At 44.9% G+C, this 24701-nt stretch overlaps 1 protein-coding gene across 1 annotated transcript in view; it reads right to left on the reverse strand.

Moving 5' to 3' along the window:
• Positions 1-11516: 11516 nt before the first annotated feature.
• The window catches only part of BVES (blood vessel epicardial substance), a 34445-nt gene continuing 21260 nt past the window's right edge, over positions 11517-24701 (reverse strand). Inside the window, exon 7 of the mRNA XM_040983116.1 lies at positions 11517-11896. Within this exon, the coding sequence (XP_040839050.1) occupies positions 11772-11896 (125 nt within the window). The 3' untranslated portion in view covers positions 11517-11771. The remainder of the gene's footprint in view (positions 11897-24701) is intronic.

Consider the following 24701-nt stretch of genomic DNA (forward strand, 5'->3'; position numbering starts at 1 on the left):
GTGCACATGTATGTGTGTTCTAAAATTATGAAAACTTTTGTGAAGATATACGCTGCTTTTTGAAGGTCAAAGGCTTCTACTTTCATTTAATTTCCAAGCTGCTCGGCATCTGTGATTCTCTGCCTGCTGGGCTTCCAGCTCACGAAGTGGTTTGTGCTCCTTTGTCGAGAGGAGTGGAGGGGCTGGACTCCCAGGTCCCCGTAACGGGAGGGGCAGAGCTACAAAGAGAGGATGATTCCACACTTGGGGAGCAGAGGCCATTTACAGGGGGCTTCGTTCCCACATGCTCTTATAGGGTGGTCCTTATTTTTACTGCTTTTCCAGCTTCCTTCACAAGTGTGGCCTCACCCTCCCTGACAAGCGTATTTCAAGGGCCACATGCCACCACCTTTGTGGGGATCAGCCTGTCACGTGGTCAAGCTCTTACAGTTCTGTTCCTGTTCTTCAAACCCTCTCATTCCTTCAGGAAGATAACTCTTTTAAATTAGTTTTCATGAGATAGTCCAGATATTAAGTTAGCTGGATTAGATGGTGGCTTCTGCCACTCTCACCCAAAGGAATCCATTTAACACAGTACAAGACTGTAATGGTGAACATCGTCAGTTTGCTCCAGATTTGGAAAGTTAGGAAAGCAGAGGAGCTCTGAAGTGAGACACTTCTGGAGAAGTTCTGGAGAAGATGTGTCGTGCCTCACTCTATTTCCTTCAGGGCAAAGGTCTCGTGTGTTAATACTCCGCACCCTTAAAGGGGAAACTTAGCGGATTGCTGGGGCTGTGTCAGTGTCGAGCGAAGTGGTTGGAAGTTACCCAGGAATGGCATCTGGTTCAACACCCTGTCACCAAGTAGGTTCACGCCTGAGCATCCCAGGTGGTAACTTCAAAACCTGCCCGAGAAGATCAGCAAGTTCTTAGGAATGTCACTGCAGTGTCTACATGTCCCATCACAACCCCCAAACAGTGTCCTCACCCACACCATATGTTCTGAAAACCTTCATAGTATTTATTAGAACCTATATAAAATACCACATGGACAACCTACAGTGTTTTCTAATAGTAAAACTGTATGTATATTTCTGGATGGATGATCCCTCTAACATTTTCTTCTGGTTTATGTAAAAGATGAACCAATATGACACAGCATAAACAGTGTGTTCTAATGTAGTCCATTGTACAATGGCCCTTTGGAAATGTAAGCTTTTCCTTTTGGTCAAGGTGAATGTCTGACTTCTAGATAATAGAAACAGTTCCTCAGAATGATGTGTGTCAGTTTCCTCGTGGCGCCGGCAGAGGGCACTCTTCACTTGCTCTCAGAAACTAATACCTCTTATTTAAAAGTTTTGACTAGAAAGCTATGTTAATATAAGCAGTGCTGGCATAGAATCTTACACAGAGCACAGGCTGCTGAAGGGATACTGTTACTGATTTCTTGTCTAAATCATCTTATAGTAAGAAACTTCAAAATTGTAAAATTCATCTCGTATGACGTACTCGTTTGCAGGGCTGCTCTACGCATTTCCTGGCCACCTTTCAAGCTATATAACAAGCACAGAACTTCTCAAAAGCTTGGTTGTGTTTTTCCTAGTGAAGATGGTAAGGTTGTTCTTTTCACTTAGATGTCCTCCTGGGTCGCTCATGCTCCGGTTGACAATACCTTGTTGAAATGTTAACACTATCATATCCCAGTGTGTACTCCTAGAGGCAAAGAAAATTAGTACAGGTTCCAGAAGCAATTTCATGTATAATTTAGTAAAGAGATATTTATGTGTACTAAGATAATATCTTTCACTCTTACAGTGAAATTTTGCAAAAAAAAAAAAAAAAATTGGTTTTGCAAGGCTCTCCTATGGTAAAAACAACAGATCACACCATCTCTCTCTTAGAAAGGAATTTGTGACCTGGATCATGGAGATTCCATTAACCGCTCGGGTCCCATAAACAGGCTTGGAGAAAGAAAACAACACCCCTGAATTCCGATTCTGATGTTCTCAGAGACACCACAACCAGGACATAATGATTTAGGCTCTGCAGGCAGCTAGAGAAACCCAAAGAAAGTGATCGACAGAGTTGAAGAACTCAAGATCTCACATCAGGGAAAAATGCTAACATTTGCTTTGATCTGAGTCTGTTCATGCTGTCCACTCTGCTCCTTCTGCAACCCAGCCTTGCACTGCCTCTGCCGCTCCTCCCCCACCCTCACACACACCTTTCCTTCTAAGGCAGAAAGCAAGACTAGGGCTGCCCCAGCCTGCCAAGGCCAGGGCTGCACCAGCTCCCCGGTAGCCACCGGACAGACATGCCCAAGGGAGGGTGTGTGGGACCTTCCCGCAGACCAGGGACTCTCAGAGGTGCTGGCTACTGGGATCTCCTGGGGAGCTTTGCAGTGCTGGTCCCCTGAATCTCTGATCAGGGTGCAGCCAAGGGCTAAGGATCACTATCAACAGCTCCTTGTGCCTGTGAGGCTGGGTTCATATGCTGTAATTGTAACTGGTTCCTGTGTAACTCTTATATTTTTTTTTAAAAAAAAGCTTGAGACCTGGAAATGCAGCTGACAAATGGAAGAAGGTTGGCAGTGAAAGCTGCTGAGCCGTGAACAAGTTCACTTGAGTTCTAGTTTCTCTTGACTTCCATTTTCTCCAACCAAAATGTCTTCGTTTGCCAGCTATGGGTGTTGAACCGACTGGCCAAGGCAACCTCAGCGTGCAACCATCTTAACATTAGCATTAGCATTATTTCAGGTCTATAGGCCCTACCCCAGAGGTTCTGAGTTCAGACTCAGTTTTAAAGAGTTTCTTGTAATTCTGGTGGACACTCAGATTTCGTGCTCTCTGGTCTAGTGTGGTCTCAGAAAGCCCATCGGTCATGTCTACCCCAGGGGAAAACATCAACAAACACCATTCTCTAAGGGTATTTTTAAGCAAGCTGACTGCTTCGAGCAAAACTCCAAATGCCCACAGCAGCCAAGACTGGACCAGGCTGAAGCTTGGAGCTGGGAATTCAAGCCAGACCTTGAACATGGAAAACGGGAGCTGTCCTTTGCTGTTCCCAGAGTCCGCATTAGCAGGAATCTGATTCAGGAGTCAAACTGGGACTCAAACCTAGTGACTCTGATGAAAGTCCTGAGCAGTGTCTTCACCACTGAGCCACAAGCCCACCCCAAGAGGATGACCCAAGAGGCCCTTTCCACAGCAGACAAGGAAGCACTGATGACTGACCGATGACAGGACCTGATTCAGTGCTTCGCCATGACAGTGAGAATGCTAGGATTCCAAATGAACACAGGACCACAATGGGACAGCTGTGATGGGATGGGCTAGCCAGAGGCGGTAACTCTGGTGACTATGGGTAACTTTGCCTAACAGCAGAATTTGTTCTCAAACACACAAAACAATCCTGACTTGAGCCACAAAGCACACACACAGCAAGGAGATCCCTTCCTAGCCCTACGGACCCACAGCCACAAGATCTCTCACCTGTGCTCACCTCCCCACATAGCTAAAGCTGTTGCTTAATGAATGAAAGGATTTGATGAGGCTAATCGAGTTCAGAATACAAGTCTCCTGAGGGGTTTTGAGACCTCCTTTCCCACACTTTTTGGGGTCTCCATCAACTTCTACCCTTCTCACCATCAAAGCATTGAGGTTGCATACAGGTCCATCCCAGCTGAGATGTGGCTGCCACAGGGAGATAAGTAACAGGACCAGATCACCAGAGACTGGCCCCAGGCTAACACAGCCTTCCGTCTCTCCACCTGGGAATCACCGTTTAGCCTAATGTCGCCTTTCTTTGCCCAAGGTTTTCTGGATCCGCTAGGCTAAGTCCTGATTGACTCTTTTTCTCTGTCCTTGACCCACCTGTCCAGAAGGGTTACAGCCTATGAGTGGAAGCAGGGGGGAGTCTTGGGAACATCTTCCTCCCTGCCCCCCAACATGTTCCTTATGACCCCACACTGACTCCGCAGGAGTTTTCCAAATACTGGGATCACCAGGATTCCAGAAGCCCGAGAGGATTGGGATGGGAACCCACAGGGGAGGAGGGCAAAGACGCACCTCGACCGTGTGCCAACCACATGCCAGGGAAAGTTTCAGTGCACAGCTGAGGGCCCAGAGGCGCTCAGAAGTTTAACACCTGCCTGAGACCACATCACAGGAGCCAGGGTTCAGACTGACCTCACGGCCTTGCCCACGGCAGTTCTGCCTGCTTCCTTCATGAGAACTCAACAGCTGCCGCACTAAGAGGGGCAGGCTGAGCTGAATGGTAGACCCCAGGAGAGTGTGATGGGTGGAGGATGAGTAGGACCCCACATTTTCACATGTGTAAATGTGCAAGCATTTCAGTATGGAAAGTTGAGAAGTGAAGCAGAGAAGCTGAGATGGAGGCCTATCCTGGGGGCTTCATAGCTGCCATCCCCAAGGCCCGTGCCACTCCTTTTTGACTAGCTTACTGTCTGGACAAAACCGGTCTGTTGGAGCTTCAGTTTCCTGATTTCTAAAAGGGCGATAATAACGCCCACCGTACAGGATTGCTGTGAAAACAAATCGTGTGCTTTAAACACAGCCTTCACTCAGCAGCAGTCATTCAGTAGATATTACCTGGCATGACAGCTCTTCTTAGCAACGTGTGGCAGCACTCAGGAGGTGAGGAAGTTCTGAGAGATCAGATGAGAACAACGAAAGCAATAGGAAGCACCCTGGAAGAGGGGTCCCCAACATGCCTGGAATTCTTTGAAGAGAAATGAATTCTGAGCAGATAGGTGGCATGGCAGCTCCGTGTGATGTGCAGTTGTCATTGATCTGCCCTTCTGAGTTTCCACCTCAGCCACCCTCATCACAGAGTGATTGGAAGTGGCTACCAATGAGACCTGGATGCGTCTATCCTTTGCAGGTAAACACCAAGAATTAAGGGGCTCCAGGTGTGGGCTTTTGACTATCACCAGAGCCTGGGCTTCTGTCCAGGCTCTACTCCTGAGTCCAGCTCCCTTCTGATATGGTCCCTGGATGGCAGCAGGTACTGTTGGTCCCCAGACCATGTGGGAAGCCCAAGTTGATTTCCTGTCTCCCACCTTTAGCTTGACCCAAGCCCTGGCTGTTACTGTCACTTGGTGGAGTGAATCAGTGGTTAGGAAATCTCTCAATCAATAAAATGAAAAAAAGAACTAAGAGGCTAAAAGTCATTTCCCTTCTAAAGGTATCCCTGCTTATGAGAGCAGTTTTAAGGTTATGGCATTCCCACTCATTGTGAGAGAGTTCAGCTTAAATCAAACCACATTTGGGTCTTTGGACTTGAAATTCCAAAAGCAGTGAAAGTAAATCATTTCACCATGGTACTCTGTAACCTGGGACTGGCCCAAGAGATGTACGTCCTTGTAGAAAAGGAGAAAGGCATGAATGCATGCTGCAAAGAGGCGAATTCTGTCATCATAGGACAAAGAAGGAAGCTGGGAGAATTTGACCGTCAGTGGGGAGGTATTTGCTCCCAGGAAGTAGCAAGTAAACAGCAGCAAGGCAAAACTTCATATAAGGTAGTAGTCCTCTACCTACTCAAGACTTTAATTCCTGAAATTTAAGTTACCTTTAGTCTGAAATATCGTGTATTGTTAATAATTCGTCTATTTTATTGATAGTCATTGTTGTTAATATGCTACTGTGCCTAATTTATGGATGAAACTTCATCCTAGGAGCTATGTATATATAGGAAAGTGTGGTACTCATAGGGGTCAGTACTGCCCGCAATAGCAGGCACCCACTGTGGTCTTAGAACAAATCCCCCAGCGTTAGAGATCCAGTGGTACAGAAACTAAGTGGAGGTTGATACAGACAATGCTGAAACTACCCGGTGCATCTGAAGCAGAAGGAGAACAAAGACTAAGTGGCAGGAGGAGAGTAAGAATGTGTTTCTCATGGTGAGATGCCCACATCAGAGTACTTGAGTTGGTTCCTGGCACTAACTCCCAGTTCCAGCTTCCTGCATTGTAGACCCTGGGAGGCAGCGGCACAGGCTCCAGTGATGGGGTCCCTGCTGCCCACAGGGGAGACCTGGATCAAGTTCCACTGCTGGCTCTGGCCTTTGCCCTGGTCATTGCAAACATCTGAGGACTCAATCAGGGAATGCAAAGTAGCTCTGCCTTCCTGCCTTTAAAAAAGAGAATGGAGAAGGAAAGGAGAGGGGAGGGGGAAGGGGAAAACATGCTTGAGAACGGGTGGGTTTCTCAGAGTTCTGGTGGAACTAGGAAAGTGCCCAGGTCCCCCACTTGGGTCCTCGTTTTGTCTCCTCTTGTCCATCACTAGGCCTGGCCACATATCCTGTTTGTACTACACTCTCCCTCTAAAAAAGGGACATACACCATGCATACCTAACCTGCCACCTTCACATTACTGTTTTCAAAAAACTGATGGTTAGAGAACTTTGCTAAATTCAGCAATGACCTGAAGGGACTTGGAGAATCTAAATCAACTCCCTTCCCTGGCTATGGTACCACCAGCTATGCAATGAACATAAACCTGTGGCAGTAGAGGGCAGTGTGTGAAAGAGCGTTGATGTCACAGAGGATTTGGCACCAAGGTATCTTGGGGGAAGATGCACGGGTAATGCAGGCAAACAGAGGCTCCGTGTGATGGATGCAGTTTGGTGAAGTCCCTGCCTTGGCTGAGGTGCAGGGAGAGGGACGACAGGCCACGGGCAGGGTTTCCTCTCTATTGGCCAGTTTTCAGATGACTGTCGTAGCTGCACTAAGATCGACTGGAAAACCCAAGGCTCCAGGTAGAGAAGCAAGTTGCAGTTGGTTTTACCTCAGGGATCGGGGGAAAGCTGCAGAGATCAGAAAGAGAGCGCAAGAGAATGACAATACTTACCATTCACTTGAAAATGTCACAATTATTTCATGCTAATGTAATTATTTCTCTTGAGGCATGAAAATCACTTTTTAAAAAAGTAAATGGAGTGACACTGTTTTGCATTTTTACAAGCCTTTGAAAGTTGAGCTTCTTAAAAGGCACGGCTGGGTTCTCACCTTTCTGTATTGAGAACGTTCCAATAATAATTTTGGTTGAAGCGTATGGAGGCATTCTGCCCCCTCCCACCCAGATTTGGTAAAAATGGAGTATTTGAATAGCCTTTTGACATAATTGTGATTATTCTTGATATTTCAAAACCTTACATGTAATAGTTTCTTAAAGGTTCGTTGAAATGTGGAATCTGCAACAATGTGAGTAATCTCTGGATCTTACATTTTGGATCAGATCCTTATACATGAAGCAATACGTGCTTGCCACTTTTAAAAACATACTGAGTTATGCACATCTCTCAGTTAGCACATTTTAAATTAAAATATAAAAAGTCACTCATTCATTGGAAGAAATTACAAAAAAAAAAAGGTATTAGCTGTCAAACTCACAGTCATCTTCAACTGAAAAATCTGTCTTCAGCTCACATTCTTCCATGGTTCCAGACTTAGGTACCTGATTGCCCACTTGGTTCTGTCTACTCTGGAAGACCCATTGAAGGCAGCTTGAAGAAAACATGACCAAGTTTTCCACTCCCACCTGGAGCTCCACTGCTTTCCAAAGCCAAGAATAATAGCAATAATGTGAACCAGAAGGCCCCCATGTGGCCAACAATGGAAACCAACGTCTAACAGAACAGGCTTGGCTACGGTGGGTTGTGGGGGCAGGGGGATTGCTCTGCTTAGGTATCAAGAATTTGCTACTAAAAGCCCAGGGAGGGGCTGTCAGGTTCCCATTCTGATACCTAGGACATGTGATAGGATGTGGGTTTCTTCGAGAACAGAAACCATTCCCCCTTGCCCACTATAGGACAAACCAGAGGCCAGGGCTAGTTTCTGACTTCTTCATGTGTCTCTTCATGTTGTTGAACCTCATGAATGACAGATGTTCAGCTGTGGTGAGAAAAAGAGCTGAAATCCCTGCATCCTTACAGTGAAACAGAAGGCTTCTCCATTACTGCACCCAGTCAGCACTGTCACACAGCTTGTGACCCCTTCTTGCCATGGCCAACAACAGCCAAAGTGGCAAACCAGGGCATTTGAAATCAAATGAAAGGGACCCAAGAGCACCACCTTGCCAGGCTGTTCAGATGACCTACTAAACCAGGATAATTCCAGTAACAACTGGGCATGGAGTGAGAGCAAACCAGTTACACAGAAGTGGAAAAACAATAGGCACACATTCACAAGTAAGAAGTTCATTTGATCAAATGGCAATATATATTTTAAACAGAAGGCTCTACTGAGTCATAATACATCTTTATTTTAGAGGAATTGGTATCAAGGTAAATGGCACCCTAAAACAGAATGTTTCCTATATCTTGTATGTTACATAAATCCTTATATATTTGAAAACTAGGTTACAAGTGTAACAGAAAAACCTGTTTTTATACTTCAAAGTGGTTTTCTTAGATTTATGACATCTACATGGTATCGTTATGCACAGCTACTGGGGGTGTGTGGTCATCAAAACAAGGCGACTATCAGTGAGAACAGTGTTGTCCCATGCCAGGTAGAATCAAAGCACTGATTATGCCTCAATGTCAAGTTCTACACACAACACCCCACATTTCAAACTCTTGGATCCCAAGAGTTGAATAGGTAGGAATTCTAAACCACTCCAGTGGAAAATAATTAGAAAAGTATGTTGGGAAACCAGGGATAGGAAGAGGGAAATGGAGAGGAGACCAAGGCATGGCAGGGTCAACCCAGCCACAGGGCAGCTTCAGACACGATCAAGAGAATATTTATTGAAACAACAAAGTTGATTTGTGGAGTTGTTCCCCAGCAGGGAGGAGAGCACCTGTCCCCAGAGTGGGGACTGACCTGCAGGACATGGCCACCGCTGGGAGCCACCACACACTAGCATGGCACTTTGCTGATGCGTAAGTGAGCACACAGGTGCAGAGGGAGAGGGCAGTGTGTAGGTTACTTTAGGTTGCTCAGCATCTCAGTGATTCTGTTTTTGGGGCTATAATGGGACTCAGGGGGCAGGGAGAGGGAAGGAATCGGCAGCTCAGACCATGAAATCAGTAAAGTGTCACCTGTGTGGAAGGAGAAGGCGATGATGTCTGTGCTCGTGGTTAGCAGCAAAGCACAGTGTCCCATGCTTACAGTGCAGCTGAGTGGTAAGGAGAAACAGAACATTCCAGGCTGCCAAGGATGGTAAATGAAAATTAGATAGCACCCATTCTTACTCATCTGATACATAAATATCAGTGAGGATTTACATTGTACTATTCTTCTTACAAATAAGTGGGCTTTCAAAATATTTTAAGAGACATAGCCATTCTGGTTTGAACACTGCATTTGGATTCATACAGCTGGGTGCATGTTCCATTTAGCACAAGTGATATGGGGCTCCATGTAGAATAATGTTGCAGGGCACTTTCTGAAGCTTGGTCACAGCACAATGAATGCCAGGGACAGAGGGGCAATCTTCTTGGGGCTGGGTGCAAAACATTTTCATCTTTGTGTGAATGTATTATACAAAGATAAACTTGTTCCTTTGTACAGATAGATCTCAGGTCATCCACTGGAGCTCTTACACCTTAAACTTGTTTTCTTCTTGGCTTCTTCACAAGCAAGCCTATGTGGGAAGCCTTTCAATGGTTCTCAGCTTCTTTTCTGAATCTCACTGTCTTTCTTAAAGGTTTCAAAAATAGGTTCAAGTTTCATATTGATGCTAAGTGCCTCTTAAAATTCCTAACCTTGAGATTATAATCTTCCAATGCACTGACATACATACACATGTTCTAATAAAAACAGATGTTCTTATATCACCTACACTTAGCAATGTGCTTTTAAAACAGGTTTTTTTCTCAGTGCTACAGAAATACCTCCAAACACAATCAGGTTGATTATTAGATATGATCTCCTAAGCTGAAAAAGTGAAATGAGCCTAAACATGAGATAGGGCAAAAATTCCATTGTTCCTTTTACTTTAAAAACATTTTAAAAAAAAGTATAGCGATAGCAGAACTCACAATGAGTTTCTGCTTAGGGAAGATTGCCCTAATTACTGTATAACATGACTCTGGGAATTAGTCTTATGTGTGTGTAACTGAATGGGCTGCCTGACCTTACCTGATGGCATTGCCTCATCACTGACGCGCGTGCCCTCCAGTAAACAGTGAGTCTTCGACTTCTTGGAGCCTTTCAGTTATAGGCAAGGCTAAGTCATTCCCCTTTGCTTCATTTCTCCCCATACGCTCCCACTGTTGCAAATGGAAGACAGCTGTGTGAGGAGTGATGCGACACTAGCCTTCTTCCCTGGGAGGTTTCATAAGCCAACTTCCCATTCCTAGGTGGTGGCAGCCATTTTCTTGATGAGTGAGTTAGAAAGTCTGTCTCGAGCAAGATCCCAAAAATAACTGGCTTTAAGAAATGGACTTAGGAAACTAAAGTGACCCCGGATTAGCATGTTTCCATATTTAACCAGACTAATCTCATAGCAGGAAGTTGAATCTTTAGGCTCTGTTCACCAGGAAATCCTTTCACTGGGAACTTGTTTTAGCTAGCTCACTCACTCATAGTTGGCTCTCAGGGATGAAAGAAAATCAATACAAATGAGGCATAACAAGCATGGTCAATGCGTGGGCTCCACCGCATTGCATGGCTGCCAGAGTGCTGGCCACCATGGCCAGAGACTGACAGTTCGAAGGAAACCTCTGCTCATTTCCTGCCAGCCAAGTATGACTGCCTCTGAAAAGCAGATCTGAGCAGCAGAGAGATAGGGAGACCCGGAGGCCACGCCCTGGGAACTACACCTATGCTGTCCGTTCCCAGCACAGTCTGAACTGAACATTCTGGCCACAGCCATGCTTGCATCCTCAGCTCTGGCCCTGGTGTCTGGCACCTCTGTTAAGGAGCCCCCTGTGACCATAGGAAAACAAGTCTGACATCCAGAACACGGCTCCCAAGATAGGAAGAAACCTTTCAGGTGTCTGCACAGTTACCTGAGTCCCTGAACTTTCACCCCTAGGATAAAGGGTTGTTCCCTACCGGGGGGAATGGGACAAGGTGATGCCAAACCACAGGCCTGCTCAATTTACCTAAAGGCTGACATCAAACTCAGAAATGCTCCTGCTCCGTTATCTTTGGGGCTTCAGGTTTCAGACCAACTTATAGATGGTGCAATGCAAGGGTCACATGGGCCAAGTCTGAGGAGCCTGGTTCATTATCAAGCCATCTATACAAAGCCCAGAGAAGGAAGGGGAGCTGATGGAGGAAATGGCACCAAAGAAAAAGGAAAGTGGTCAAATCACATCTTTTTCCTAACACCCTCCTCCCTCCCTCAAGTGAAGAAAATCTGTGATTCCTGGCTTTTTACTATCACCTTGCCCTCATTTCCATCAGAGATGTTTGTCTCAATGATCCATCGGCCAGCCCCATCGCCATGGCAGAGGGGAACAAAAAGCGTGAGGAAAAAGAATCGTACGTTGGAATAATAAGCATGAAGACATTTGCACTGACAGAGCCCCAAAGTTTTTTTAAGTTAAATAACAGATTTAGAAAATACTGTGAAATATGATCTCAAAATAGAATGAGGTCTGGTCGGAGGGCTCAGTAAATGAACTATTTGAAAAGCTGACCAAAGAAAAGATCAGGAGGATGACCTTCCCACCTCAACCCTTCCCTCCGTTCCTGCCCTCAGACCCTGCTAGTTTGGATGTGCTAAAACAGAATAACCTAAAAGCCCACGAGAAAGTGCTGGTATTTGTCATGATCTCTTCAAGCCCATTCCATCTCAGTCACTCCAATTGTCTCCCTGATCAAGGCAGCTGACGGGCTTTGAGTGTATTTGGAGACACAGATTCAAAGACCTCATCGTCATCTTCCACCCCTTCTTCTATTGGCTTCATCTTGGCTGAGGCGCGCTGGTGTGGGGAGGACATATCTGCAGAAAGACACAGGAAGAAAAACTGCTTAGCACAACCTGCCCTGATATTGGTGTGATGCTGAAACTCCCATAGGAACATACAACACTGTGGCCATCTGTTGCTTCAACCCAGAAAGGCAGTTGCCCTCAACATTGTCTTGCATCTCACTAAAACAAGAAATGCATCCCAACCCCTGTCTTGGATGACTTGAGCTTTGTCAACACTGACAGTTCTCACGAAGTCAGTGCAGCACCTGTTTAGGATTCAGAATGGGATGCCTACATTAACAGCGCACACGGTGATTTGAGTCCTATCTTGCCTTTGAAAACTGGTTTAACATGGACTGCCTTAAAGCATAATTCCATTTTAAGATTATGAGACTGAACACTAACACACCATCTAAAACCATCCCTTTTCCTCTGCTAGGTCAGCTGCTGCCTGGATTGATGGGAGAAGAATTCGAGAGGGAGAGAATGGGGGCTGTAGGAGGGAAGGGCCAAGTAGGAGGCAACAGTCCCAAGGAGCAGCAGGGAGAAGAACAGCCCAGGGCCTCTGACAGTCCTCCCAACCAAAGGAGCCAAGACAGGATTCACCCCATCACCCGTTTGTTCACCGAAGGGTCACCAGATGCATTTGTCACAAAAGTGAAGAGTAGGAGTTACTACAGACAGGTGCACAGACTTGGTTTTTTTTTTAAAAAAAGATTTATTTATTTATTTATTTTTATTGGAAAGACAGATTTACAGAGAGAAGGAAATACAGAGATCTGTCCTTTGGTTCATTCCCAGGTGACCACAACGACCAGAGCCCAGCCAGTCCGAAACCAGGAGTCAGGAGCCTCCTCCGGGTCTCTCAAATGGATGCAGGGTCCCAAAGATTTGGGCTGTCCTCCACTGTCCTCCCAGGCCACAAGCAGGGAGTTGGGTGGGAAGTGGAGCAGCTGGGACATGAACTGGTACCTGCATGAGATCCTGGCACCTGCAAGGTGAGGATTCATCCTTTGAGCCCTAGATGCATACACTCCTTAAGGAGTCTGGTGAGCAGGAGAACTGATAGTATAAACATTAGACTCCTCCCTCCATCCCAGTTATACATTCAGTGTTAGGATATGCTTCTTCAGTGTCTACACCTGCCCCACACGCACCTGTGCCCAACTGCAGGGTAAGGTGGAGTTTAGCCTGCCTGTCAAGGCTGGACATGGGCTGGGTGTCAGGCTTAGGGTAAAGCACAATGGGTGAAACATGACTCTTTAATGCTTGCTGACAGCAAGTAGATGGGGAAGGATCTGAAGATGTATCCCATACTGGCTACAAGATGACCACAGGTCAGTGGTCACTTGCTGGAAAGAGTCAGCTGGCACCGCCAGGATGCTGCCATCAGCAAGAAGGATAAGGCCACCAGACCATCAGAAGGCTGCTCCAAGAGGAGGGCTGGGGCGATGGAGCGGCTGAATCACTCCAGTGCCCCACCACAAATAGGCAGCCGTCCTTGCTTCCCCGAAAGCACATGTGTAGAGGTCAAGTGGGGGCAGCCTGTATAGCAGCCAAGACCAGGGGTTCCAGGAATGTTATCAGACTTAGATCCCTGTTCAGCTGCTTCTCAGCAGTGCAACCTATAACCGCTTACAAGGCTTCCCAGGGCCTCAGTTTCCCATGTGTAGAAAGGGGACATGTCCAAGTCCTGTGTTACAGGGTCGCTGGGAGGATTAAATAAACGATGCTTGGAATATATTTAGGACAATGCTGGACATGCAGAAAACGCCACACTTCCTGTCATTTCTTATTAACTGCACAGTCACTAGCCTGTATTTGAAAAAATGTTAACACCAATAGTGACATATTCTAACATAAAAAGAGTGTAATGATGCAGGGCTAGAGTTTGGTATAATAAATGTGTTCCTTGTACATACATGAAAATTGTTCACTTATAAGACACCTAGGACAAATAACAACTTAGTTTCTTGAAATATGACTATTGACACAAATTGTAGAAGAAAATAAGCTTCTAATAAGATAGTCCAAGAGGGCCCAGTGCTGCTGTATAGTTCTTTCTCCCTCTCTCTCTCTCTCATGTGTGTGTTTCTAATGGTTAAAAATTGAGAAAGGAAAATTTTAACGGAACTTGTGCTCAAACAAGGATTTATAATTCTCAATCTAAGTTGTTCTAAGTGTGGCCAAATGGCCTTTTTGTTAACATCAGCAATTGTAGTGGCTTCTATCATATTTCTAGTCTCAAGCTATGATTGAATGTCATAAAATATTAACTTAGGCTGAGTATTTGCGATCAGATAAAATCCTCAGAACAAACAAGACAGCATGTCTGAGAGCATTAAACCAAATCAATAATACATATCATTCAGACATAATTATATAATATACATAAAAGAAACATAGTCTGTTTTGACAGAGGAGGCAGGGACTAGTTGATCTCTAGTTTTCAAGCGCATCTTTCAAACCACAGCTTAACATTCCACAGTTTGCTGGTATCCCTGGTGGAGCCAAAAGCCTACCAGACCCTCACCCATCACTGCATTTCTTTTGGCAAGGAAAAAAAAATGTAACTTCCTGTTTTATGTTTCAATATCACTGCAGGAGACTGAATGAAACTTCCCAAGAACTTTTTCCAAAAGAATTTATTATGTTCCCGCTATGATTACCTGGGCAAACAGAAGAGTTGTGCTGTTTGCATAGAACTTTAAAAGATAAAGAAGAATTAGCCACAATCCTAGGGTGACATTCCTGGGTCCCCACATTGGGTGTCTTTCATCTTCTAGTCTAAATCCAACCATCCTCTTCCTCTTGGCTTTTCTCCCCTTCTCCTGAAGTAGTATCTCCAATCCCATCCCTACCTACCACACTTCCATCCATTCCTTAATGTGGGGCAAAAATTCTGAGCTCTTCCACAAGGCATCTGCCCTCATTCCTTCTCCAGGAAGGTCTGCCCTGACCTTGGCTCAGCAACCACAGGCTGCATGTGCTGTGCTGGCAGCACCTGCTCTCAGCATAGTGAGCAGCTGGAGGGAGGGACAGAACCTACAGCCTTGCAGAAGTGCCACCTGTAGACAGAGTTTGGCATATTTGCTCAGACTTATACCTGGTGATGGGAAAAATACCCCTCTGTGAAACTCACCTGGTGAGCTTCTGGAAACAGATTCTGAGGCTGTAGGAAAAACACATGGCCTCATGTTTGTGCTGCAAAGGGTCGGGCCTTGGATGGGGCACCACGCACTTTGCTCAAGCAGCCAGATCTCAGATAACGGTGAAACCTCACTAGGAAAGGGGGCTGGTTTCACTTTAACTCATCTCCATTTTTTTAAATTAATTAATTTATTTGTATTACAGGATTGGAGAGAGAAAGGCAGAGAAACAGGTCTTCCATCCATTGGTTCACTCCCGAAATGGCTGTAATGACTGCAACTGAGCCAGTCTGACGCCAGGAGACAGGAGCTTCTTTGGGGTCTTCCTCATGGGTTCAGTTGCCCAAGCACATGGGCCATCCTCCGCTGCTTTCCCAGGTTATTAGCAAGGAACTAGACTGGAAGTGGAGCAGCCAGGACAAGAATTGGCAGCCATATGGGATGCTGACACTGCAAGTAGAGGCATTACCTACCTTGCTACAGCATGAGCTCCCATCTCATAACTTTGATGTAACTGATTTGACACTGCTTGGAACATAAATGAAAATACTGTGCTTTCAAGCCAATGTTAATAAGGCTTAGTAGAGGTAAGTGTTTGACACTAAGTATCTGGGAGGCAGCAGGGGGAATGGCTCAAATACTCAAGCCCTACAAAGCAAGACATGGATTGAGAACTTCCGGTTTTGGCTCAGCCCAGCCACAGTTGTTGCAGGCATTTTGGGGAATGAACCAGAAGAAGGAAGACCTCCTTTTCTGTATGTTTCAATCCCCCTGTCCCCCTCCTACGCATACTCCAAGTCTCTGCTTCCCAATTAAATGCAAAATAAAAATGAAAAAGAAGGCCTCAGGGCCAGAGCTGTAGCATAGCAGGTAAGGCTGGCAACCCTTCTTGCTCCCTGCTAATGCACCTGGGAAAGCAGTTGAAGATCCAAGCAGTTGGGTCCCTGCAAGTGAGACCCAGATGAAACTCCTAAGCTCCTAACTCGTGGCTTCAGGTTGGCGCAGCACTAGCCAATTCAGCCATTTGGGGAGTGAAGCAGACGATGGAAGATCTGTGTTTCTCCCCGCCCCCTTCTTCCCTGTAACTCTGCTTTTCAAATAAATACATACATCTTATTTTTTTAAAGGCTGGCCTAATTGTAATGTCACCTGTTACACTATTTTAATGCAATCAGCAGAAGATGTAGGGGAAACTATAAGGTTATCAGTTGCAGTGTTAAACGTTGGGGAAATAAAAATGAATCATTAGTCTCTGATTCTATCTTTTCTGATTTCTCAGAAACTCAAAGTACTTTTTAGAACAATTCATTCTTACTATATTCATTCATTTTACTATATTCATACTTCAAAAAAAAGATTTATATTTATTGGAAAGTCAGATATATAGAGAGGAGGAGAGGCAGAGAGGAAAATCTTCTGTCCACTGATTCACTCCCCAAATGGCTGCAATAGCCAGGGCTGACCTGATCTAAAGCTGGGAGCCAGGAGCTTCTTCTGGGTCTCAAACATGGTTGCAGGGTCCCAAGGCTTTGGGCCATCTTCGACTGCTTTCCCAGGTCACAAGCAGAGAGCTAGAAGGGAAGCAGGGCCACTGAGACACAAACCAGCATCCATATGGGAGCCTGGTGCCAGGCCCTACACTTTTTTATGTTTAAAAAATTTTTTTCCTTCATACTCAGAAATAAAAGACAACCTGAGCAACTTGTGAAGTTGGTGAGGGGTGGGGGCTGGCATTGTGACACAGTGTGAAAAACTGCCACTTTCAACACCAGCATTCCTATGGCTGCTGGTTTGTAACCTGGCTGCCCCAAGTCTGATCCAGCTCCCTGATAACAGGCAGGGAAAAGCAGTGGAGGATGGCCCCTAAGTCCCTGGGCCTCTGCATCTATGTAGAGGACCTGGATGAAGGTCTAGGCTCCTGGCTTTGTCTCATTCTTGATCACTGCGCCTTCTGGGAAGTGAGTCAGCAGAAAATTTTGTCTGTCTCTGTCTCTCTCTGCAACTGACTTTGACATACAATGAAATAAATCTTTCTAAAAGAGAATGGTGGGCAGCTGCTGCTTGCAGTTAAGTCCATTTCTCACCCACAACTGAACCTCTGAGACAGAAACATATCCTTGTGGGACAAACCTGGCGACCCCGATAGGCTCGCAAGATTTGCTTCCTTTGAAAAATGCTTTTTCACCTTGAGAATACTCAGCTCATCTTCACAATAGGTTCCGGGTGTGAGTGAGGTCTCCAAGCTCAATTCCCGAAGCCACAGGGATTACAGCCATGTGTTTCATCACTCCTCCAGCAGAGCAGATGAGAGGAGTATGGCTTGCCTCAAACCTGCCAAAAGCCATCGGTGCCAGCTGCTGGCTCTTCACTAGGAAAGGATCCTAAAAGTGCCCATGCTGTACCCAACTCCATCAGTTGGGACCTCCCAACTGGAAGGTCCAAGGGTGACGTTCACATCCAGGAAAGTGAAAGAGTCCCTTGGTTCAACCTGGGAATCCAGGCCAGGAGAGAGAAGCTCAAGTGGCCCCTAGATAGTATTTCACCCAGCCTCCCCAGCAGTCCTGCTTACAGGGAGCCATCCCACACAGCTGGGAGGCTTTCCTCATCCCCTAATAAATTCAAACCCTTTCTGGAATATGAACAAAAGAGTGGGGAATGGCCCACTTTGGGGGAACTATCTTCCACCTCACAAGCTGAACACTAACAGTTTCTTGCTATTGGCTTCCCAGGTTTTCAGTAGTTTCCTGCACTGATGCATCATCAGAAATGTGCCCCAAGGTTCCAACCACCTTGCTTAGGTGCAACAGCGGGAGAAACAGAGCTGATCTACCGAGAAACACTTTCTCACATTTATACTGCCTTTCAAGGACATGACTGTGAACTTTGCAGACTGTTAACATGCATGGCTTTTCATTTATCCTTGGTTCTAAAAGAGCAAATGAATCTGTACTCATGCATTTCCCAGAAAACTGAATTTCATCATTCTGTTTAAACCACTTTTTATAGTTGAGAGACAGAGTGGATAAATAAATCCTGTGATATTTATTCTGACCAAGGAGACAGAATTATATTTTACACACACACACATTTGTAGCTATTTGCTATAATCACCTTTCAATTTTCTGGGTTCTCTAATAAATAATTAATACTGCTAATTTTAAAAGTATATTAAGCAAATCGTCTTAAACTGTACTGCCACCCAAGCTTAACAGGTGTGAGACTGTGAACAGGTATGTGAAGAGTTACTGTTGCTTGTGGGTGTTTCCTGTTATACCAAGTGGTAAAAAACAAACAGAAAGACTCTGCTAAAAGGAAATCCTTATACCTTTTCACAGATGTAAAATGCACCGGGAGCAGAATCTGGCCCAGAGCCTCAGTCACGTTCACAGCATGTCCAAGAACCGTAGCAGCAGGCAGCAATTCTGAAGACACAAAACCTCAGGCCACACAACTTGGACTCCAGGAGTCAGCAGTAAGAGTCCTGACCCGAACAATGTCTAGTTGGCTGGGGGCGACCCTTGCATGGCTATCCCTCCCAAGGGGATCTGGCTATGGCCAGCAATGCTTTCCTCAGCAGACCTTTTCTGATAGGGGCTCAGGCCAGGTCCTAGTCTAGAAGGACGGGAGCTTCCCATGAAGACCCACACTTTGTAGGCACGTGGGAACCAGCTACAGGCCTCCATGGAGGACAGACCCAGACCCTTTTTCTGTCTTCCTAAAGTCTTGGGTTAAAGACGCCCAGGAGAATTTGTTTTAATACATGAACCAGGGAGAGTTTACATGACAATCAAAATCCTGGTACTGTGGTAAATCTTCTGCCTGGTGTTTAAGAAGCCAGCCAAACTGCCCACCTCCCACACCGAGTGGTAAAGTGTAACGGCCTCCTCCAGTTGCTGACTCCAGCTCCCACCCACGCAGGTTCTGGGCGGCAGAGATAATTGTCTGAATGACTGACATTTTTGCCTCCCTTCCCAAGTAAGAGAACTCGATGGCACTCCCAGCTCCTAGCATTGGTCCAGACTGACCCTGGCCACTGCAGGAGTGAATCAGCAGATGGGAGAGGGGTGTGTGTGTGTAACAAAATACAAGTTAAAATCAAAACCAAAATACTCTTGTATAAAGAGTAGGAAAAAAAGATAAAATTCCCTTTACTAGAATTCCATGCCCAAGCTTGTTTCTATTTCAGTTGTCTTCCAATTCCATGAAGGCCCAAGGGCTTTCCCAGGAAGTAGCAACAAGCAGACACTCTCACACCTGTTGTTCTTGATCCTCAGCTAAGAGCCTACCTGTTCCAGAGGATGACTGAGCAACGTCACGCTTGACATTGCAGGAAGCAGAGCACCACGATGTGAAGCTAGTCTAGGGACCTTCCACTGTGCTTCAGAAACATCCTTTGTAAACTCCCCAGTCGTGGGCTCCAAGATGTTTTTCCCTCTTCCGTCAACTTTGATGGCATTTTCTTCATTCCTTTCAAAGTGTTATTATTTTTATTATGTTTAGCCATCTGGCCAACTGCTTTACCAAGTAATTAAAAACCTTACTGGGGTTTAGAATTTTAATTAGATTATACAATTTTTGATGAATGGTGATGGAGAAGGATTTAATGGTTTCATTGCTACAAAGAATTATCTACCCTTTCCATGCCTTTGTCTATTTATAGCATCCAACTTTTTAATTGAGGAATTCAGGTTTGAATTAAAGCTTGCTGAAAAATAATATTGAAAAGTAGCTGTGAATTTTTCAGTGAATCTTTCCTCAAAGGCACTCAGCATCAGCACTGAGAAACTCAGTCAGGAATTGGGCAAAATGAGGTAAAAGGGCAGGCTAGAGCAGGTTAGTAGCTCCGAAAGGGGCTTCGTCCTGCCCAGGGGTTCTTCTGCAGTAACTTTCTGCACAGCCTGAGGTGTGAGTATGCCGAAGTCCTGAGCACTTTCCTGCTCAGCCTGAGGAAGCTGGAAGGCTGAGGATGCGGTGGGCAGGGCCAGGAGGAGAGCGAAGGCTGAGGTAGCCAGGCACACTGGTCCATGATGTGGTGGGAGGAGGGAGGTAATGGGAGGAGGGCGACTCTGTGAGGAAGGTCTTTGAGATCAAAGCTCCCAGGGGATCCTAGATGGATGCACTAAGAACTGGGGCTGTTGGAACAGAAAAGGCAAGGATTCCCTGCAAGAAAGCCTCAGAAACAAAAAGCAGTGTGTGAGGCAGGGTTCAAAGGGAGGACAGCAACTCAGGGAACAGAGGAAGAAACACAATGTGTTTCAGCCACAGGACAGAGCATCTGGAGGATACCCAGTGGGGGATATTGGATTAAGGTGTTTCCTTGCAAACAAGTAAGGCATTATGGGGATGGAGGGAGAGGGCGTGGGCTGCGGCATCACAGGCAGGAGGATATGGAGAGAAGCACTGAGTTGTGATGCCCTACTGCAGTGAGGGTGAGAACAGTTAACCCATAACGTACATATTCCTAAACTCCAAGTGGATTTCAGATATTTTCGCCATTAAGAAATGATAGATGTGGAAGGTAATGGACATGCTCATTCCCCTGGCTGGACCCCTGTACGATGCATCCAGGTATCAAAACATCTAATTATGCCCCATAAATACACATCATTATTATGTCTCCATCAAAATAAGGCATTTAAAAAGTATCAAGATACTTTTCAAAAAGGTATCTGGTTTGCATAAGAGGTGAGGCTGGAGAGAGATCTGACCTAGCAATTGCAACTATCAGCGTGTACATAGGATGATATGGGTGACAGAATGAGCCAGACCCCATATTGGTGGGTGCACACAGAGTCACATCTGGGATCACCTCAGATGAGATTTCTTCAAGCATTTCCCCAACTAAACCGCTCACCTCAGGACTCCAGCCACGGGGAGAGTGGCAGGACCTGTGATCTGACAGTGGAGTGCATAAGTCAGAGCTGGGCCTCCTGTTGCTGAAGATGGTGCAGTGGACAGCATACCCAGATGCACTTGGAGGATTTGGCAATCTATTGGAGCCTATGGAGGACATCTGGCACCACAGCTGAGGAAGGAGGGTAGAACAAATTGTTCAACCATCCCAGCGAAGCTTGACAGCAAATTTCTGGGTGAATGGACACTCTAAGGGTACTATGTCAGCCAATGGACCTTGGAAGGATTTCCTCATCCTTGGATCTGCAAAAATGACAGCATGTTGGAACTACCAAAACCACATGAACGAAACCCTCAGAACATGCTCCAAACTAGGGACTTTGAGATGATGTCGTGTGGACGTTCCCCATCCCCAGGCACTGAGGCAGTTGGGAGGCTGGGTGCAGCTTCTCCCCTTGTCTCCCTGCTTTCTCCAGATACAGGACGAAGAAAAACAAAATGTGGAAATAATGGTCTTACCCACTTCCCCCTAATCCTCAACCCCTGTATCCTAATCAACTATGCAAAAATTATCAAAAACAAATTTTTAAAAAGGAAAAATCCTGCTATAAATTCTTACATTGTACACAAAGTGATTAGGATCTATTTGATCTTGGTATTAGGAACATTTTTTTTTGTCTTTTAGAGATTTATCTATATTCTTCAAAGGCAAAGTAACAAAGGGAGAAACAGAGAGAGAGAGAGAGAGAGAGAGAGAGAGAGATCTCCCATCTGCTAGTCACATCCCAAATGCCCACAATAGCTGGAGCTGGGCCCAGCTGAAGTAGGGAGCCAGGAACTCTATCTGGGTTTCCTCCCTGGGTGGCACACAAGCTGCACGGGAAATGGAGCAGCCAGGCCTTGAATCAATACTCCCTTTGGGATGTGAGTATCCCACATGGTGGTTTAAATTGCTCATCACAGCACCGACCCAAGAACAGTGACTTCTGAATAGAACAGAAATCATGATGTTGGAAGGAAAGACACACACATGCAGGCATCACTCACTACTTGGTTACACATAAAGCGTAATACTATACAGTATCATTTATCTGCTTTAAACTTTGTGTAATGATTCATGAGAAAGCAAGAACACCACAATGTTAGTTACAAGAGATGTAAAACAATTTTGGCAGTTTTGATAAGAGCATTATTTAATATTATAAGAATAAATCAAAAGAGAATTAAAAACGACTGATATCACTTTATTGAGCAGAAGTAGGAAGGGAAGTTAGCAGTGAGCTAAGTTAGTAAGGAAAGGGGATAAATCACACATTATTTATTCAGTATTTTTGGTGAAAAAATGTATCTAAGCGATATTCCTTGGGAACAAGACTACAATTACAATAGGAAGGAGTCAACTCAAGAGTTCTTTTGCTCATTTTACTTGATATCTACACATTTAAGTGAATAATGTAGAGTGCTCTGTTTAAAATGTACAAGTATACAAAATCCTTTCACAGATTAGCAAATGCAGTGGGAGGGTGAAGCTCACACTAAATGTGGAATGCTAAAGACAGGGGACCCTCCCGGCTGTGGCAGCAGGAATGCACAGGAGACAGATGTCAAATTCCTCAACCCAAAGGAGGGAGAAACGCAGCACCTGCCCCACAGGGTCCCTCTGAGGACATTATGAAAGGGGTCAGGCCATGTCAGCTGCCCAGGAGAAGGTTCGTCCTCTATGCAAATCAAGATCACACCATAAATTTCCCATGTCTTTGCTTCAGAGCTAGCTAAGCGACCTTGACCAGGTTATTTAATCTCCCTAGGCTACAGCTTAGTCAGCTATGAAATGGGGACACTGCTTTTCCCTTGCCTGATCACACTTTCTTCTCTGTATAATTCATGCAAAGCTTGTTTATAAGTCTACTGCTGTCCACAAGGGGAATGAAAGACAAATTGAGCTAAACAGATTATTTCATAAAACCAGCCTCACAACTAAGACGGCTGCATGGGCTTTTTGTATCTGTCCATGTAAACAAATCCAGAGGAGATCTGAGAGAAGCTCATTATGTCAGACATGCCGCTCGTCTTTGCAGACAAGAATATTGACCAGATGCAAGCTAACTGGGCTGGAGCCTATTTGTAGAAATTAGTCAACTGGCTTTAGTACCATCTTGACAAAACAAAAACACCCAGGTTTTTTTTTCCACTCAGTAAAAAATATATCTCTAAGTATTTCATAGTATCTTTAATAATGTCAAATTTTAATTACCAGGCTATCCATCAAAAGCATTCTCCTGGTTTAATAAACTTAAAGATGAATTCCAACTAGACTGTAACGTCTACTACAGTGGCTCATGAATTAAAAAAAACACACAAACAACCCAAACGATAGATTATTTTAACTCCCATGGACTAAAATAAAATCCTACAACTTTCAAGGAAACATAACATACCCTTCCTGTTGCCACGGCAATGCTTAGCTCTGCATCACTTATTATGATGGGACTGCCAAGAACAAACTGTGTGTGAGACAGTGGATATGTGTGTGAGTGTGGCTACGTATGTGTGTGGCTGTGTATTTTATGTACTACATGCAGTGAGCCAAACCTTACAAGAAGAGAAGATGATATGAAGATGAGAAGGTACCCTGATAAGCAAGTACCCTCACAGATGTAAGATGGCATTCAAATCTTCTCTCATGACTTGGAGATCCTGGCCAGCTCTCTGCCTCTCCCTGTCTCACAGTCCTACATACAGCCCTGAACCCAGGAAATGAAGCAATGGGTGGGTGCAAAGAGTTAATTAATTGGATTATGAGCTACTGCATAAACAGAAATGGATTTTTCACAGGCTGGCTCATTGTATTCTTTCCTTCAAATGGCAGTTGGAAAAGCAATACAGCATCTGTGTAGCAAAGAGTAGAGATCTTGATATGGAGGGGGAATTGTGCAATGTGGGTAAAAATACTGTGCAATACAAGAAGGGGAGTGGCGAAGAGTTCATTGAAATAGTTCACTTTAAGTTTTCTTCACCTGCTTGTGAACTATATTTTTTTTAGCTAAACATTTGCTGCAGAATGTCATGAAATATGAGAGGAGTCAAAAAATGTTTCTGGAAAAAGTGAGTCATAATTTTATTTTTGCAACAAAACAAATATTTAATTCCATTTTCTACAAACTCTTTGATGTCCTCTCATGTGTTTCTGGCATTAATTTCCCAGGTCAGGGAGCCACTGGCATAATTACAGGGTGCAGAGAATTCCACAGCCTTCCTACCCATAGTGCAGCTCTCCAATCAGGCACCTTGGCATCCCATGGGAACCGATTAAGCCCATGGGCTCCCAAGTCCTACTCAATCCAGGATCTTTAATAAAGATCACCCAGTAATTTACATTCAAGAACCAATGTTGTATAGGACAGAGAAACACCAAACAAAGCAAAATGCAGAAATACAAAGAGACAGAGGAAGAGATGGAATGGGAGCCAATATGTTGAAATAAACTTGAGAAATGCCAACCCAGTACAATATGTATAGGTTGTTCAAAATTTGAATCGAGCCATAATGAGAAATAATGACCTGTACATTTATGCTTAAGCTGATTTGTATATGTGCATTAATGGCCAGTTGGAATAATGTGAAAAAATAATTCACTAAGAAAATATACAACTTAATTTTATAAAATTGCATTGTTTGTAATTCCATAATTACACAACAACGTAAAAGATAACCGAAAGTTAAATGACTGTGGATCATTTTAGCTGCTCCTGTGCAGAGGCAGGCATTAGGGGAGGAGGTCAGAGGACACTTGGATGACTCCATCCTTTTTGAGTGTCTAGGCTTGGATCCTG

Source organism: Ochotona curzoniae, unplaced genomic scaffold (assembly GCF_017591425.1).
Source record: "Ochotona curzoniae isolate NIBS_2020 unplaced genomic scaffold, NIBS_Ocur_1.0 contig_3819, whole genome shotgun sequence".
NCBI lineage: Eukaryota > Metazoa > Chordata > Mammalia > Lagomorpha > Ochotonidae > Ochotona > Ochotona curzoniae.